General features: G+C 39.4%; 1 protein-coding gene across 2 annotated transcripts in view; it reads left to right on the top strand.

Annotated features, from left to right (window-relative positions):
• PRORP (protein only RNase P catalytic subunit) overlaps positions 1–16,887 on the top strand; it is a 39,565-nt gene extending 22,678 nt beyond the window's left edge. For both annotated transcript variants that reach the window (XM_074542682.1, XM_074542681.1), the window contains 3 exons: positions 13,880–14,028; positions 14,641–14,836; positions 16,495–16,887. In XM_074542682.1, coding sequence (XP_074398783.1) covers positions 13,880–14,028; positions 14,641–14,836; positions 16,495–16,623 — 474 coding nt within the window. In that variant the 3' untranslated portion in view covers positions 16,624–16,887. The remainder of the gene's footprint in view (positions 1–13,879; positions 14,029–14,640; positions 14,837–16,494) is intronic.
• Positions 16,888–19,518: the final 2,631 nt, after the last annotated feature.

Below are 19,518 nucleotides of genomic sequence, written 5' to 3'. Positions count from 1 at the left end.
GATGCAGAAGAACAAGGCTGTTCCAGGAGAGCTGAAGGAGATAGACTCAGTTGCCAGTGGAACCTCGAGGGAAGGCCTGGCCTGCAAGTTCTCCTCTCCCTGCAGCTCTTCTGAAACCTGGCAGTTCCTGGTTGTGGCTAGAAGAGAAACAGGAGGGCATTTAATATATTCAGCTTTGTATACCTGTACATTGTAAGTGCAGATGTATTGGACATCAGGGTGTCAGAGGTTTCAGAAGTATCCTGCAGTTGGTTGGCATGGATGCTTCCACCCAGGAATGTCTGTGTTGCCCACACACCTTGAGCCACCAACTCTGGCTCTTCCCATAGCAGTGTGCTCCACTGTCCCTCACTGCTTCTGCAGCACTGCCACAGGAGAGCAGGAGGTAGGTGGGACATCTTAAGAAGGGAAACACAAGGTCAGACTTGTGAATACAGGGAGTTTTAAAAAGTTTTAAAAGTTTCTCAAAACTTTTAAATTTCCAACGTTGTGAAATGGGGGAGGGGAAGCTGACAGGATTCCCTGAGTAAATGCCTCATCGATCGGCTGTAAACAATTATTTTTCTTTTCAGAGGTTTCTGCTCTAGTTTTCCATTTCCTGGTGAGAATAATGCAGCAGAAATTGATCAAGTTAAAGAAATCTGACTATCAGACAATTTGACAGGTTCTGCCTGTTACTTTCTCTCAGAGTCAGATTCTTCTTGGTGTTGCCTCCTGTTACTATTTGCAGCCTTTGTTTCTGTCTATAAAATTAATAAAACCCATGTGGTTAAATTAATTGTCTCTGTTGGTTTCCATCTGGTGTTATGATTTTTACCTTTGTATTTGGTGATAATAGCAAATCAAAAGTTAATGGTAGTACAGGAGCACCCAAGCACCAATCATGCCTTTTTTTACCAAGTGAATTTGCATCACATCTTTCATAATAAGATTCTTCTAATCACTAGGAATATAAGCTTGAAATTCAGCAGGGCAGAGTGAACCTGCCTTGATGGTTCATGTCCCAGTGAACTTAGTAACTGTGGCAAGCAGGTTGGTTGTTGCATGTTGTAGAGAAGTCTAAAATCTAGGTGATAAAGTCAAATGAACATGTCTTCTGAACTGGATGAGTTTCTATCTTGCTGTTTTCACTTTGTCCCTTAGAAATCTCAAGATGGGGCTTTTCTCTGGGCAGCTCAACTGCTTCACATAATCATGAATTGTTACCAGTGTGGCAGTAAGAGGTGTGCTGGGCCTCCAAATTGGAAACCTGATCTTTGGGGAACTGAACTGCTTCTTTAGAAGTGATTTTCATACGAAAAATCTCCACAGTAGTGAGAGTCTATGGGAAGCAGGCCAGAAAATGTGAAGGCTGGCTTACTATAATCCAGTCCTCTGTGAGAAAAATATTTGATTTGATTGTGAGAAGTGCTGGTTTCACTGGTTTTAAAAGCAGCATAATCCTCAGGACAATGATTGTGTTCATTCATGTACACCTGGATTTATTTATATACTTGAAAAGCTACCAATTTTGGTTCACACTTGGCTTTCACATTTAATAAGATATTTCTAGTAAAAATAGGAAAGAAAACATGTTTGAAAGTTGTGTTATCTGAAGATGAAAAGGTACAATGTAACAAAGGCCTAAAGACCATTTGGATTTATTTATGAAGCTGTGAAAGCCTAGGTTTTTGAACAGTATGTTATTCCTAAGGATCTCCACATATTGACATGATGTTTAATGATCCAACATTCCATTAAGCTACATTTGTTGTTTTTTCTCTAGTTGCATTCTATTTGTAAAGCAGGATTGGAAGAGACATTTATGTATAAGTAAATATACTTAAATTGAGATTATTAATTATTATAACCTGCAATGAAGTTTAAAACTGACGTTAAAGTAATTTTATTTTTTTTAATCTAGACTCATAGAAAATCAAGTACAATTGTAAACAGCTTTTAATCTAAATCTCTTCATAAACTGATTGTTTTGTGTTGTCTGGAACATGGAAATAGGAACTCCTATTTGAATCTAGGAGACTGATTTCACCAGAATTAAAATTCCATTCTGGGGATGACAATCGTGCTGGCAGTATTCTTGCTTGAAACCAATTCACAAGAATTCCTGTTTCAAACAATTTCTGAAAAATGGTAAGAGCTCTTCTTACCCAAAATACTGTTGCCCATTAGAGGTGACATTCTGTATCAAACACTTCTTAATGCAAATCTCACCTTTTGCTGGTATTTATTTTGTACATCAGATACAGACATAAAAGGGAAGAGGCTATCCCTATTCTACTTTTTACTTATTTTCTTTCAGGGTGCATTTGTGCAGTTCTTCCAAATAAGGGAGGGTAAATGAGGCAAGGCAAAAAACCTTAGGGTTAAAATAAAATAGTCCCCATGCTAATTCAGGCTTATGCCTTTATCTGTGGTGTTAATCTAAATTAGAGCAAGTTACATTAAACTCATATGTTGACTTGTGCTATCATAAGGAGGAGATCTCATTCAGGTATCTGTCACTTCTCTGAGGACTGCTACCAGAGCTGTGCCATTAAACTGGTATTGTACATGCTGAGACTTGAAACAATTTTGTTGCTTGGTATCATGTGAGGAACAGGAGTGATGCAGTAAGAGCACCAGTACCAAGGACATAGTAAGATAACGATGGCTGCCTTTGCTGCTGCTGTTCTTCACAAAGTAACTCTTGTAAATAGAAATCTTCACTCCCATCCTTCAAGAAAAATGCCTAACTCGAGCTCTTAAAACTTAGTACTTACAAACCATTAGATGAAGAAACAACCAAGCAACCTTATAAGGCATAATTTGTGTTGGTGTTCTCATTTTTCTGTAGATCTCCATAAAGTAAACATTCAAATCTTCTACTCTGTAGAAGATAATAGTAATAATACTGTTATTATTTCCTAAATATGATGCCCCAAAATTACATTTTAAAATCATTTGGAATATTTTATCTCTGGCATTGTAATTATTTGCCCCATATCATTGTTAGGAAACCTTTTTCTTAATGAGAAATTCTCTATTTCAAGTATTTTACATATTTACTACTAATCTTTACATGCATCTACTGATTTTTCCTTTCCACCCAGAGATGCTAGCTTGTGATGCTGTTTCTTCCTGATTTGTTATTCACTGGTCAGTTCTTTAATGATCTGAATAGTTCTTTTCAGAGTTCTATCTGGATATATGCATTGAGTTATAGTGAGTCAAAAGCTAAAGAGGTTGTCAAAATTATGTAATCATTAGGTACTCTATTTCCAACCAGTTTAATGAAGAATTAATTCTTTCTTCTAATTTTTCTGAATAGTTTCTACCATTTCCAGCTGCTGTATTGTCCTCTCATTGCACAATGCTTCCTGTAGTGACTGTTAAAACTGAACCTGTTCTTCTGTCACATGGTTAATACCAACTTACCTCTTAGATAAATCAGAAAATATTAGTGATGATTTTGCCTGTCCTTATTGTCCAGCATTTATCCACTTACGTGCTCGCTTCTATGCTTGACAAAAAGGAAGCAGTGAGTTTGCAGTAATATTTCTTCTGCCTCTAATATTTTGAATTTTTGACTCTTGAGCTTTTAAGGAGTCCAGTTGGCATGGCTGAGCAAGCTGTGTACAGTGTGTGCCATAAGCTCTCTAACAGCAGCTAAAAGCCTGTTCAGTTCCACTGGTCCTGATGTAGTTGCTATTCATTAATTTTTCCTGACTTATGTGGTTTACCAGTGTGGTAATGCTGATCTTGTTGGTGCCTTCTCTCCTTTTTTATTTCCTAATTGTGTGATACTTTGGTAAACCAGATAGTGCTTACACTATACACTAAAAAAAAAGGAAGTATGATGCAGGTGTCTGTTAAAGCTGTGGCTCTCTGGAGTTTGAGCTTCTACACTCAGTGCAAGCTTAAGAAAAGGACACTGGAATACCTATTTCTTGAATACTGCCTGTACTACTGCTTGATTGATTGACTGATTGGTTGATAGGAGTTTTCTTCCACCACAGCCCTAAGTTGCCACACATTTGGATAAATAGAATGAAGTAGTAGTAAGAGAGTTGCAAGTAATCATAGAGCAGAACCAGACAGTCCTAGTGATGGTGATTTGGTGGTGATTTACCATGCTCCCTGTGGGGAGTAGTTACCCTGGGCTCGTCCATCATTAATGTCACTACTCTGCTTTCATCATCAGAAGTCACAAACTCCATGTCCCTGTAAAACACTGCACTGAGCTGTGTAAATCTGTTGGTGGGGAATGGCCATACATCTCAATAGGAAGAGGAAGTGTCTTAAAGAATTGGAGGCTTTTGACATTTTCACTTCTAGTTTATATGTATGTATCTGCGTATCATGCCTTAAAGAGTGAAATCTCTTAACTTTCCATTGAACGGGCATTCCCAAATGGGCTTTCAGAAATTTGAATGCTATAGGTTAGGGATTTCTTTTTTGTCATCCCACCCACTCTCATTTCCACAAGCCTATTTAGTCTGCCAGCCTAATTAACATAACCTTAACATAACCAGTAATAAAACACAATTTTAACCATTTGCCATCTGTTAAATTTGGTAAACCAAACACTTCTGAAATTATAGTTCTGTTTTGAACTTGAGCTCTGATGTTCAGTCCTGGATGCTCCAGAGTTGTTAGCTGGGTATCTCCATCTTTTCCATGGAAATGGACAAAAGAGGGCAAGATGCAACATAATTCCTCAAAAGTGCTGGCTGATACAGTCATATGGATGAAAACTGCAATTCTGGACACTGTAATTCTGAGTCCCCAAGCTAAAAGTTGCTTTAAAAAATAGATCCTTTTATGAAATAGGGCTGGGGCTTGGGAGTGGTTCTTACTTGGCTTCTGTTGCCCAAGCCTTTCATATTTTCATATTCTCAAGCTTGTTTCTCTTGACAAGGGGAAAAAAATGGATAAGTATGCAAAGTTTTTCATATAACTGGTTGTTCCCAGGAGGCCAAGCCTTTAGACAAATGTCAAATATCATCTATAATTAATTTGTGGGAGCTGACAATATCATCTATTTGTCAAATTGCTGTATCTTTAAAGTTAACAAAAAATGCTTCAGATAAAACAGTGACCTGCCCAGTGTTTAGCTATTGAGTATTGCAGACTGCTGCCAATATACTTACATGAAAAGCATCAAAGTACAAAAATTAGATCTTCTGGATTTTAGCTATCCTGGTGGGCTTTCACAGACTTTCACTGCCTAGGATGTCCAGGCATGGACACTGCTGGCAGTGTTACCAGTAGTAAAATGGCACGAGTCTGCAATGATCAAAACTAATGGTTGTGTAAGATAAATAATGCTGACCCACATTTTACATCAGCTGCATTACACTGCGTCAGATTTTTTGTTGGTTTTGTAGGAACAGTGAGTTTCTTGCCAGGGTAAGCCTTGATCCAGCTGAGGCAGTTGAACTTGTGCCCCATGGTACTGGCGGTGCAAGGTGTGCTGATGGATGTGAACGTCCCCTGGGGTTTTTCCAGTCTGCTAAATACCAGTTATGCTCTCAGCAATATTAAAAGATTCCCTCCTGGGTTCCTCCTTGCTGAAAGCCTTGCTTTCATGGTTGGCCCAGGACAGATAGGTCTGACTCTGACCACACAGCTGTTCCTCCATCTCAGATCTTTGTGCTTTAGTTTACTTCTGCTACTACTTTTTGTAGTGTTGAAGAAGAACATTTTATATGTTCTCTTTCATATTAAAGAAAATTTTCCTCTTTCTGACCTTCACAGAGAAATCACCACTCATTTCAGTAGCGTTTGTTAATATATTTATGTGTTAAGAGCTGCAAAGGTTCTTATTGAAACAATTGTTCTCAAAGGTGTGTAGAAGTTTTGAAGGTAACCTCTGTATAACAATCTGTAGCAGGCAACTGGAAAATAGTACTGAGAAACAGCAGAAAGACAGTGTGAAAATTGTGTTGTAAATATTTGCTGCATGTTGTACTCTGATGCTTTTTTTCAACATCAGTTTGCTGATGTTTCCTTGGTTATCATGTCATTCTACCTGGATGTCTGTTGTCCTGTGAGCTTAGAAATAGTCCTTATGTTACAGTGTTTCTGGAGCTGTCAAGTTTATGAAAATGTGGGATGTCTCTGCAGAAGCACAGGTTTAATATCCCGTAACAGCATCGTGCCTGTGCCTGCTGTAACAGCGATGTCCCCAGCTGCTGCAGGACTTTCCTCAAAGGACAAAAGTATTGTCTGGGACTTTAGGACATGGGGAAAACACTTAGCATCAGACAAGATCAGTCACACTGTACAGACATCTGCATAGGACAGTGGTGAGAGCTCAGTGTTAGTACCTTTTAAACTGTCAGTTTCAGTCTGACAAAGCCATTTCAGTCCTGCCCCGAGTTATTTCCTATCTATGGAAAGGATCAGTCAAGCTTGTGCTTTCATTTTCACAACATCCCATTACCACTGCCACCACCACCACCCAGAGATTCTGGTCACATTTTGGATTTTCAGCACTTAAATACAGCTTCTGACCCAGCTGAAAATCTTAAAACTGGCGCAGCTCCATTGGGCTCACAAACGTTCCTTCAAACAGCTATGTTGTTTCTAGTTCATTTCCTATGGCTATATTTTAACATTGTTTCTATGGTAGGAGAAACTCCCTTATTTCCTTAAAATCTTTGTGTACACTGTTCTGATAATTGTAGAAAAACAAGAGTATCAATGTCATTGCAAACACTGGATTTCCAGTGAAAGAAGGCAGACCCCTGAAGCTGTGACTTCAGTTGGGAAAATTATTCCATTTACAGTCAGTGGCTCTGACAGGTAAAGTTCCACATCTGAATCTTATGCAAGAATAAGTAAAACCTCATACATTTTTATTTTTATTTGACTTTCTTCCTCAAGAATATTAGGATGATGTATGTGTAATATTGGTGCAATGAAGTAATGTGTAGTGATCAGTAAGAAAATACTGTTAAAGAAACAGCAGTGCAAGCAGAAAGAATTCAAGGATGGGAACAAAGGATAGTATTGATATGTGGAAATGCAAAGGGAATATTTTCAGGTTTTACATGTTTCTTTTCCTACTTTTGTATAATCACTGGTAGGCAGTATCACCTAACTCCTCTTCTTGGTGTGGGGGGGGTTTAAGACCTTTTAATATTTTGTAAATCTTCAGGTTTTGGTACAAAATAGTAGTCTCTCAGGAGATATCTGGATAAAATCAAACCCACATAAGCTGCCCCTTATGCATTGTCAAGATCTTGGTATTTATTCTTTTTTACAAGAAAGAAGATGAGGAAGAGGAGAGGTAAAAGTATACAGTGTTAATCAGCTATGGAGAAAAAATATCTCAAAGATCAGAAAATGACAAATACCTTTGTCCTTTTACATGACTCTAGAGAGGAAAACATTTAGAAAATTCAAATTCGTGAAAAAAATGCTTTAGTTCCAACCCACAACTGCAACAGAAAATGTTAAGTTTTAATTAAAATAGAAAAAGTTAGTTGTTAGCAGTGGGCTGTAGTTAATGGTGAATTGGACATTTCCCACTCTCTACCCCAGAAAAATGCTGCTTTGGATTTCAGATTCACCCTCCTCTTCCATCGTTATTCCTACTTCATAATTGCTGACACAACATCAAAGGGTCTGCTTGTACATTGAAATCAACATTACCTTTTTCAGTAAGTGATTGGGAAAGAAAAAGGTACTGTAGCTGTTTAACAAAACTTTTGGATTTAGAAACTTCACTGGCACTGAAGTAACTTGCAGTATTCAACTTCCAAAAATGCAGTTAGACAACTGAAGAATATTTGTTTATTTCTTGAATTGTAAGAGTCAGAAAAAATTGCTCGTTCTTCTCTTTTGCAACTTGTACTGTGAAATTCAGCAATTCCTCAAATGTCCATATCTTCTTAATCATAATTTCTAGAGCTCTTTGCATTGTTCATCTAATAGCATGCTAACTATTGTCACTACCCATTTTTATTTTTTTTATTTGTGGATGAACTGCATTCATCTGTACATCATGATGATAAAAATATTACCATTCAAAAGCAGAGACATTCAAAAAGTGTGAGCAAGAATGTTCACACTAAAAGGTTTCTCAGCTGTAAGGTCTGACATAGTGGCTGAGATCTTTTGATGACAGTCCTTTCTAAAAAGCCAGATTCCAAAAGCAAATGGCTCTTCCACCTGATGATCCCCTGCCTACCTCTCCATCCATCATATCATACACACTTTAATTCCATGTTTAAATTGTGTGTGTATATCTTCACTCTCTGCATGCATCCCACTGTGATTCTGTTAATTCTCATAGGAAGTACTGCTTCACTGTCCATCAGATTACTTCTTGTGCCTTTTGGGAATAAGACAGAGCAGGATATGACTGTAATTAAATAGAAAATACCTATTTCAAAGCCTTCTTTTCTTATATGGCTCTACTGGGGAGGATAGGCACCTATCCCGCCCTATCTGCACTGGAGAAATTCATAAAACTCCTACCAAATCTGAGATTGGTTTACACAGTTTTGGTTTGTATTGTGATGTTCTCTGAGCTCATCAGCAGAATAAAAGACAGGGGTGGCTCTTCAAGATTATTTGAAATTGGAAACTTTACCTACAGTTTAGAATATAGCAAAATGCAGTGTCAGAGACTATTTACAAACATGTACTTCTACATTCAGAATTGTTTCAGGGATTGTCTTGAGCAGATTACATCTTCAATTGAATTCAAATGGAGTTGTAATTAAAGATATCCCCATTACTGGCATAACAGCCAGGGTATCATGAATACAGAAAAATATAAATTGTGCTATTGCTTCTGTATCTGACCTGAGTATATTTACAGTTACTTTGGTTCATTCTCCCTACTACTCAGGATTCAAGATGGTTCTTTAGCTTGGTCACAGTCCATGGAGTATTGTTGTAGTCAGTTTGACCTGAAAGTAATGTGTTTACATTCAGACAGTGTTACAACTGAGCTAAGTCCTCCAGGCAGTGGGAACATGGATTGTGCAGGAGCACCAGGTGTCTTGGTACACCCTTGGTACCAGTCAGTTTGCACCTGGCTGCAAAAGCGTCTTCAGTCTCTGAATACAGACTACTCTGCAAGTAGCACAGCTGTAGTTGGGAATTACCTCATCTGAGCAAACTGAGGCTACTGTACCATCCTCAATCTATATTAAATCAACTTGAGAATCTGCTTCTGTGCTTTAGTTTTCCTGTTCAATCAATAATCTGCCTTTGATTAATAGTGCTGACTGTTAAGAGTAAAAGCTAACATCTAAAAGTGAACTGCAAATTTTAATGAATTGTGATAGGGAGTTAAGACATATCTCTGTGTGTGAGAGTGAATGTGTCAAGAGAGGATAAGTCAATTCCAGGTGCAGAGTCAATGCAGACAGGTTAAAGCATGTTAAACATTGTGTGATAGCCATCACTGATGTGTGAAGAGCTGTCACTGGGAGAGTTTTGCATGATGATGTGTTACATCAATTTCAATAGTCTTACTGTGACACAGGACACAAATATTCCCTACAATATTGTTTCTGCAGTATTGCAGAGATCCTTGGTGTTGTAAGGGGATAATTCCCGGGAGTTACCTGCTGACTGTCTTAAGAGCAGAAAGTAAATCAGGCTGATTAATCTCTGTGACTGTTACTTATTCATCCTTCACTGCTTTCCCTTTGAAATAGCTGTGCCTGTGTTAATCAGGGACAGATAAATTCCAGAGAAATCAAGAAACATGTATACCTTCCCTGTATTTAAGAGGACTTGAGACTAATTTACACTGTGTCATCCATAATAATGTAGAGAATATAAGAAGCATTTGTGTTTGGTGCTGTGGTAATGATCTTGAATGTGGTTTGGTGAAATTACCAAGCTCAGTGAGAAAGTCCTGCCTTTCTTGCAAGCAGCACACATGCCTTCCTTGAGTAGCTGGCTGGGGCAGAAATCTCTGGCTTCTCATCCTGTCTCTCTCCTGTATGTGGGACTGAAGTAAACAGGTTTTTAATGAGCTTATTTTCTTGATCTTCAGTATGGAAAAAGTGACCAAAAATGGTGAAACTCTTAAGTCAAATAAATGTAGTCATGACAGGAATTCATTTATAGAGTCATAGAATGCCCTGAGTTGGAAGGGACCTACGAGGATCATCAAAGTCCCAACTCCTGGCCCTGTGCAGGACACCCCAAGAATTGCACCTTGTCTCTGACAGTGTTGCCCAAATGCTTTTTGAACTCTGTCAGGCTTGGTGCTATGACCACTTCCCTGGGGAGCCTGTTCCAGTGCTCAACCACCCTCAGGGTGAAGAAGCTTTTCCCAATGTCCAGTCCAAACCTCCCTTACCCAGTTTCAGGCCATTCCCTTGGGTCCTGTCACTTGTCACCAAAGAGATCAGTGCCTGCCCCTCCACTTCCCCCTCTCCCATGGAAGCTGTAACTGCAGTGAGGGCTCCTCTCAGTCTCCTCCAGGCTGAACAGACCAAGTGACCTCTGTGCTGCTCATATGGCTTCACCTCCAGCCCACCATCTTCATTGCTCTCTTTTGGATGCTCTCTAACAGCTTAATATTTTTTTAATATTGTGCTAGCCAAAACTGTACCCAGGACTCAAGGTGAGGCTGCACCAGTGAAAAGTGAAGTGGGACAATCACCTTTTTTGACTGGCTCCAATTGCTGACTAAACTTTAGAGACAGTGATCATGCCCAGCCCTGCCTGACAGTACAGCAATGGCAGCTCTGAACCTGTGGTCTTTGTTGGGGTTTCTTGTGCATTTTTATAGCTTTGGTTGGGTGGGAGACAGCACTAGGTGAAAAGAGCAGTAATAGAGCAGTTTGTTGCTCTTATTAGCAGATGACCTGTAGGTGAGCTTTGCTTTTAAATGGCAGTTAGTGAACCCAAATGTTTAAGCAATGTCAAACATGATTTATTCATAAAAAATGTGATTTAAATATTTTTGGTGGTTACTTCTTCATGCTCTGTGAGTATATGGGTGAGTCACCTTTTGCTGAATCACTGAGTGGTGTGCCTCCCAGCAGCAGTGTGCAGGGATTTCCCATTTCACAAGTGGGAATCTACCAGTAGTACCTAATGAGAAAGCTACCTCAAGGTAAGCTTTGAAACTGGGGACACGTGGCACAGCGTGATCTAGGGATCAGAAAGGGACTGGCAGTGAAGCCTTAGGAAATCTGTATCCTGCTTTGCTCATAGTTCCTGGTATGAGTTAGAGTAATTAACCTGTCTTCCTTGTGCTCCATTTGCACACTCATGCAACTTCTGGAGATACTAGATTAATAAAATACCCTTGACTTTTTAAATGAGAGATCACTACTGCTGTTTTTGTATTAACACCATGATGTGCAGTTACTTTCCTGTGTGACTGAAACTAGTGTTAGTGTGTCTCACATCTTCCTTTCTTGAGAAGCAGCCAGGTGTGGGAGTAGGCACACATAGGAAACCCCCATGTAAGTTTTGTGACTCCTTGTAGATCGCCTCCATTAAGTGCCCAAGCCTAAAGTGAGAGAAAAGGCTCTTTAGTGAACTTGTGCAGAACAAAATTATCTTTATTTCATGAAAACAAAAGTAATTTCTATCTTCTGTATTTTAGTTGTGTAAGTAAGGTTGATCTCTGTGTTAAGTAGAGGAGGGACAGTGGGTTGTTATGTAAGCAGCAGTTTAAAAATTTTAAAATGCTGACTCCCTTTAATTTCACTACATTTTAAGCCTTTGAATTTTTCCATTGCTGTCGCTAATTTATGCCAACGTCTCAATTTTCTCCCAGAAGCACTTCACACTAGAAAACCTCATATGCTAAAAATATGTAGGACAAGAAAGTCCACATGACTAACAGGTACAAAGTACCACTAGTTACAACCTCCAGAAAGAAAGACCTACAGGAGCTGAATCCAAGAATACTTGGGAATAGCTACTATTGACCAGTCTGTATGTGGAGCTGCTGGTTTTTATCTTCTTTTTTTTTCACATTATTTTTTGCTAACCTTTCCTTAATGTAGCAAAATGTTAGGCAAAAAGAAAAAATATTTTCATTTGGAATTTCTAAAGGTTTGCTAAAGTTACTCATTGTTATTATTTCTTCACTGTTGACTTCTGTACATGAAAATGTGCAGAAATGTGGATGCAGTAGTTACATTCCTAACTTTAATTATCTTTAATGAACTCAGATTAACCAGCTTAATTCTCCTTTGGTATTTGAATCCAGCTATTTGCAGGACTGGTTCAGTGCATGAGAAGTTATTGCATTTGGCCTTTTCCTGCTCACATTATGCTTTGTTTGTTTTAACCAGGGAAAAGTAGATTGTGCACGTGTGTAGCCAATATCCAGTGTGATCTCCTGGAAGCAGGAAGTCAGTTCCAATAGGTACTGTTAGGTGTTTGTGCTTTTCATTAGCACCAAGATCCTGTATCTGTATGAAAACAGAGCCTTTAGTCCCTCAGAATCAATACTGACAACAGCAACTTACAGCTTATTAATGCAGAAAATCTTCTGGCTTCCTCTCCCAGATCTCAGATCCAGATTCATGGCATATTTTATTTGAGCCATCTGCAGGTCCCTCCCTGTGAAGGGCAGTCCCACATTTCCTGTCTCACCACCTCCAGCGATGTGTTCCCTTCAGTCATTGAACCTTTGACTCAAGTCTGTCTGCTGGGTTGTGCTCAGCCCTACAAAAGTCTTTTGTTGGATCAGTGAGCTCGTGGTAGTTGTGATATAGATCTGACACAACAGAAGTAGTGAGATTGTGCAGCTTGAGAGAAGACTGAATAGGGCCACCTCTTTCTTTTGGTACTTGCAGCTAGATGAAACTAAACATATTGTAAAATGGCACACAAAAGTTACATGAATAATTCTTTCTAGCCCCTGAATCAAAAGCAAATTATACCAAAAAATGAGAAGGATCACAAATAGGAGGAAAGGAGGGTAAAGAGTAAGAGAAGGGCAATTGAAGGTATTAAAGGGGGAAGAAGTAACAAGGAAGAGGGAAGTAGCTAGAAAAGCAGGAATGATTAAAGAATGATCAGGAGATTGTATGTTGGCAAATAGTGGTAACAAATGCAGGTAAAAGTTAGAAAATACCTTTCCCTGGTCGTTGAGCATACTGTCCTTGTCTTTCAAATACAATAGATGCATGAATCCCAAGAAACAATTATTTTGTCTTTCTGGGTCGAAATGACATGCCACGGTTTTGTGGGCAGTCCACGGCAATAACGTGGATGCTGAAAGGCAGAACCTTTGCCCTCCCTGAGCTCAGCCTGGGTGAAGCAGGGAGGGAAAGTCCCAGGCACAAGTGCCTGTCCTGAGAAGCACTTCATGCAGAACAGGCCCAGCCCTGAGAGACGCTGAAAGTCCCTCCGAGTTTACGACTGCTATGTTGGTTCACAGGCGGGCGGCTGATCTGGATGTGGTTTTCATAAAGCCTTAGTCCCGAGGTCACGGATTTCCATGTCCTGCCGCCTCCCCGCAGGGCCGAGGAGGTTTCCAGCTCCGGCAGGTGGGGCTGGAGAGGCGATGTGCTCAGGGCTCCCGGTGCTCCGTGATCACCGTGGGCATCACGTAAATCCAGCGTGATTCATTCCCTCGCCTGACTTGGAAATTCTGACATCTCCATACAGCTCTGCCCGAGGTCGTTCATGTCATTTGAACTGCAAGAGCTGGGGTGTGAAAGCACTGTATTTACTGGGTGGTTGAGCAGCTTCCTTCAATGAATTGGTTTGTTGTGCCTTTTTTCCTTTGTGATTAGGGAATTTAATTACTTATCTGCTTAATTCACATTGCAGTTAAGAACTGTGTGAAACGAGAGTAGTCTAGAAGTCCCTCTAGGTGAGACACATGAAAGTATTCCATGTCACTCAGTTTTAACAGCTAAGAAAAGCTTTGGGTTTGCTTTGTTTTCTGCAGCTGTTTGATGCTATCAACTGCCTGGCAAAGGAGAATGCCCGATTGCTTGTGCTGGGACGCAAACATATGCTGACAAACTCTTCAAATTGGAAAAGAGAAATTATGAAAGAGATGCAGAGTAAGGCAGACTTCTTCTTTGCTGAAAATATGTAAGTTGAAGAAAACAGCTCAATGTAATAGAGACCAACACCTGATTTATGTGCATTTTTCTCTAGCTTTTAGTACCATTACTAGTATCTTTATCTGTGTCTGTGAAAGACACATATCCCTTGCTACACTTGCCTCAAAAGTACATAAAAAGTTACATTGGGAAGACTTTCATCACTTAGAATCATATGGACAGCTGTATGGTTTATTAGGATTTATGACTGATAAAACCCAAGAGCCCTGAACCACAGAATTTCTGGTAGCATCAGTGTGCAGTTGTGGTCTGCTGCTGTGTGGAGGTACACTGTTGAGTTTTAGCAGTTTTGTTCTACACAGCACAGTATTGTTAATCTTTGTGGCAGGAGATTATATTGTTCTATTATCAGATTGTGAGAAGAGGAAAAAAGTGCTCTAAGTAGCACGTGATTAATTTTTATTGCACTCAAGCTTTTGGTGCCCTGTGGTAAACGATTTTTTATTTTACAGGGAACTAGAGTAGTGGTGGGAATTTTCAGTGTTGCTGATGAATAAATCTTGATCAGCATTTGAATCACTTCCTGCAGGCACTCGCTGCCTTGTGAATGACGTCTGTCCTTTCCATTTGTTTTGTGAAGCTCTGAAGATGACCCCTTCTTGCTGTATGCCACTCTCCGCTCGGGCAAGCACTGCCGCTTCGTCAGCAGAGACTTCCTGCGGGACCACAAGGCCTGTCTGTCCGACAGCGTGACACGCCACCTGTTCCGCAAGTGGCAGCGCGGCCACCAGATCGTGTTCTTCCCTGCTGCAGCAGGAAGGAGCATCAATTTCTTGGTAAGTTTTCCCACTGCAGTCAGAAAACACACAGAGCATATTCATTGAAGATACATGATTTCAGACCCTAGAGGCCAAAATATCATGTTGAAGCCTAAGAAATGGATTTGTAGCAGTGCGCTCAAAAACCCACTGGATTCACAAAGCATGCCACAAACTGGAAGAGAGCCAAGAAATGCTACCTAAATGTTTAAAATGTAAATAAAAGTTTATGTATACAAATATTTCCAGTGCTGGAAACCATTACTGGCCTCAGTAAAACCTGAGTGCCAATGTTTTAATTTATTTTACACTTTGAAATCCCATGTTCTCCTCTGCAGCACTATTATAAATTATTGTACTTCCAATTATAGAGTTTCTTTCATCTTTATTTTAAAGAAGCTGGAAAATACAGGCATTTCAGCATTCACTGTAATAGTAACCTGGCGTAGGTGTAAACTTGCATGAGGGAAAGCCCATAACAATCAGGTTTATAGTTAGTATTCAGCTACAGAAACTGCAGGAATATCATGTTATGGCAGAATACTACTATTATTTTCTAGGAGATATGTATCCTTGTGAACAGTACATTAACAGGAATGCAGCTGTTAAGATTTTTCTAGGGAAAAATCCATCATGTGACATTCTACATGCAGTTCTTTTGTTATCTGCTCTGTCTGTATTGTTACTGCCTGCTGAAAGGAATACTGCACCTATGCAGATTAATTTTCTTCCTTTGCTGGTTAAAATTGTAAAATAACATTCAGGATTACAGAGATAGCAGTTTGTAAGAATGACAGCCTTTCATTCTTTATTGCCATACATACATTGCTTTGTACGGAGCCAGATAATGAATGGTGGGTCACCTGAGCTAAGCTAACATAGCTTTAGCTGTTTCTTTCTCTTGTACAAAGGGACTACTAATTTTCAAATCTTAATTCCTATACAAGCAATTTGGGTGATTGATATTCCCAGCCATAGCTGTCTTCTGAGTTTGTCTGAAAGCTACCACAGTAAAGGAGACTTCTAAGATTATCCAGATAGAGTGATAGTATGTCCTGGGAACCATAATTACCAACCAGTAATGTTTCTTTTGTATTTGTCTTATACATGTTGAATTAGTGTACCTGCAATGTAATAGACCTGAAAGATTGTTTATTCTTTCTGTTCAACCAGATGCTTCTGCAAGTGTTAGTGATAAACCCTTTTCTTACTTCTCCTTGGGACAGAGCAAGTCAGCTCTGTAAAGAGACACACTGGGAGAACAAATACAAGATGTCATTAATGTCATTAAATCCTACACTCAAGCCTATAAACTCCACATCCTGAGTAATTCCCATATGATTTCATTTAACTGAACAGAACAACAATCATTTTGTCATTTCTAGTAATTGAGTGCATTATCCTGAAATCATTATTATCTAGTGCAGATGGAAGACAGAATTTATAATGGCACCTAGACCACAAAATACTAGAAGATAGTTTAGTTTTTCCTCCAATACTAAAATTTAGAATTTGCTTTGTATAAGAAAATAAAATGAGAGTTGTTAAGAGGTAAAACTGTGGAGACTTCTAAGGGAAGCATTGGAAGTTTTAACTAACTACCTGTAACTGATATTTCAGAAATACTTTGTACAAAGTCTAAAAGAAAATGTTTTCCCTGTGTTTTTTCCCAACAGCCAGCTTTGCGTTACGACTGTGTGGTACAGACCACAGGTGATACATGGCATATTCCCTATAAAGATGTTTTTGAGGAAAAATATTCATATCAAATACCAAGAAAATGGCTCTGCATTCACCAGAAATGATGAAGAATGTAATTGGATAAGCTGAAGTGGCCTCTTTTTTTTTTTTTTTTTTATCTCTGCTGCTGGCTAGGAGAATTCAGCAGGACAGTTATGGGGTGAGGTGTGTTACTAAAGAAAATTGAGTGACTGCTTTTGACAAAATCATTCCTGCATACATCTCTTAACACCAACAGTGGTGGTCCAGTGGGGGTGAATTATGTCCATGATTTCTGTTTTTACAGGCAATTTTTGATTTGAATTAAAACTTGCTTTTTCCTGTTGGAATTAGAGTTTGGGCATTTTTATCTTTTATTTTTTCTCAAGCTTTTCATCTACATTGGAATAAACTCTGTACATTGAAGAAATTAAGCAAGACTTGCAAAGTACCTTCAGAGTTTGTGGTGCTGAGCTTGCACAAGTGTTGCACAATGTCTACCTCTAGTCAGTGGAGCTAAGGGGGATAAATGGTGCATTTACCATTCACACACAGACCTAAGACTTCGTCACTCTAATTAGAGTTTGTTTGATAACATAGAATGCAAGAGATTGGTTAGAGAAACATATAGCAGTCATTTGTTTGGAAGAATAAGGAAAGAGCCAGTGGGATTTGGGGATTTTTTTAGTGGCTCTTCCACACTCCTAAATTTGCCGTTTCTGACAGGATTTGGCATTACTGCAATAGTTTGCTGGTGGAAATGCGTGTATTTTTTAAATGAAAATGGATAGCTAGAAAGAAAATCTTAAAGACAATAATAGGACAAAATTGATTCTTGTACATTTCTAAAAAATCTGTCCCAAATTATAAAGCAAACCAATAGTATAAATTACAGTAAAACTGTTCTGAGTTATTTGTAAGTGTGTGTATGGTAAATGTGCTTGTTTAGTGCACTTACAACTTTAATGCAAACCTTTCTCCCCCCAAAATGTAGAAATGCCACATAAAGCTCAGATGAAATATCCTGGGCTTGTCACATCTGTGTCATACAAAAATCCTCTGTTCGAAACTGAGATGAAATGTCAAGATATTTTGTATAGAAGTCACAGTTCTGAGTTCTTGCAGGCCCTGTGACAAGCTCCCTCAGGACTCAGCATTCAAGCATGTTCCCTGCTATTTTTTTTCCAGGACAGTCCTGACACATGTTCTACCTCTGGTATGAGTTTGTAAACCAGCAGGTGTGATTTGCATACAGTCATGTCCTTCAGAAGTGTCCCTCACACTGTGCAGAAAGTGTAGAGGAGCTGGGTGCCTCTTGAGGTAACATAAAACATTGGCTTTAAATTCATCATATTGCTGGTAGTGTTCATCACAGACCCTTTTCCTGACAGAACATGACAGCTCCTATGGAGTCCAGCAGGAAAAGCAGAGGGATTGGATCTACTTCTCTCATTCCTTAATACTTCTAATTTGTCAGAAGATTGCTTTTATAATTAAGTTAGAGAACTGCCACTTCACCTTGAAAGTGGAAATAGTGCTTTTAAATTGGGTGTGTCTGCTCCTGTGCAGGAGGGCTTAGTTAGCAGCTGCTGCTCTGTACAAGGCTCCCACACCCCCGTATGCAGCTGTGCATGGCCTGAGCTGGTGCCACTCTGTGCTGTTACAGCCCTCCTTTGGTCCTCGCTCTGATGGTCCTGCAGCCCAAAGCAATGCAGAGATGGGTCTTAAAACTGTTTTGGCTAGGTCAGAGCTGGCATTGTTGCACTCAGCTAGCACCATGGCACAAGTACTGGTACCTGTGTGGGGTGGGGTTCAAATGTCAGCCTGCAGAAGGTGGGTCCCTGCAGCAGCTCTGCCTTAGGTCAGCCCTGGCTGAGCAGAAACTGCACCTTCAGGGTGGGTACCCATTTCATTGTCATTGAATTCTGTATTTTACCTCACCCTGGCCATTAACAGGCATGCATAATATCCACATATAGCTGTAATAAATGCATCCTCTACTTCCTTTTTAATCAAGACATGTCCCTAATCAATCACTCGGGTTTCACCTCAAAAACTGTTCTTAAAGAGATACTGTAATGCCTTCTAAATAATAATACTTCCTAAATACACATTACTAGTATATTTAGGGGATGATGGAACAGAATATGGAATTTACAAGTGGAAGGTATTACAACATTGATGTCAGATTTGTGACGTCTTTTTTTCTCTGTTTGCTGTTAAAACACTTCTCTGTAGATCCTTACAGGAAATAATGGCCTCTGTGGAACCAAAGGGGAAACATCAGTGATGACCCTACAGACTTCTTCAGGTGCATACTACATGGAGACAGACACATGGGCAAGATAGAGTTGAGAAAGAACTGATTCAGCCTGTACTCCAGCTATTATCACCTCCAAGATCTCCCACTTACTGCTTACTATGTTAAAAAGATGACAGTGGAAACAGTTTTCCTCAGGATCCTGCAACACAGAATTTGACTCCATAGCCAAACTCATCAGTAGTGATTTAACATTAAACCAAAAGCATGATTGCTCTTCTGGAACAATGCTGTACTCTGGAAGCTATATCCTGAAAGTAGCATCATTTCCACCCTGTCATATCCATGCAATTGAGGAACTATCTCTTTTCTTTATCTAATTCAAATACTGAGTCTTTGATTCCAAACATAAGGATTTTCTTGGTTACTATTTGGCAATCAGGCTGAACACTTGATATTTACTTAGATTTTCTCATGCCCTTTTTCTCAGGAGAAAAAAAATCATTCCAGAGAATCAGAGAACTGTAAAGGTATGGATCATCATCTTGGAGAAACTGGTCTTACAGAGGTCATAAGAATCACAAATGATGTTGTGGAAGGAATGCCTAGGGATCTGTCATTGGCTGTGTCAGTGCAAAAGCATCAAGCGGTACTTGCAGATAGAAGGTTCAGATAAAAGATGAGGTTTCAGGTAAAACCACACAACATGCTGTTCTGCTGA

Source organism: Zonotrichia albicollis, chromosome 6 (genome assembly GCF_047830755.1).
Source record: "Zonotrichia albicollis isolate bZonAlb1 chromosome 6, bZonAlb1.hap1, whole genome shotgun sequence".
Classification (NCBI taxonomy): domain Eukaryota; kingdom Metazoa; phylum Chordata; class Aves; order Passeriformes; family Passerellidae; genus Zonotrichia; species Zonotrichia albicollis.
The sequence above is the reverse complement of the archived record's forward strand: the minus strand, read 5'-3'. Positions and strand labels throughout refer to the sequence as shown.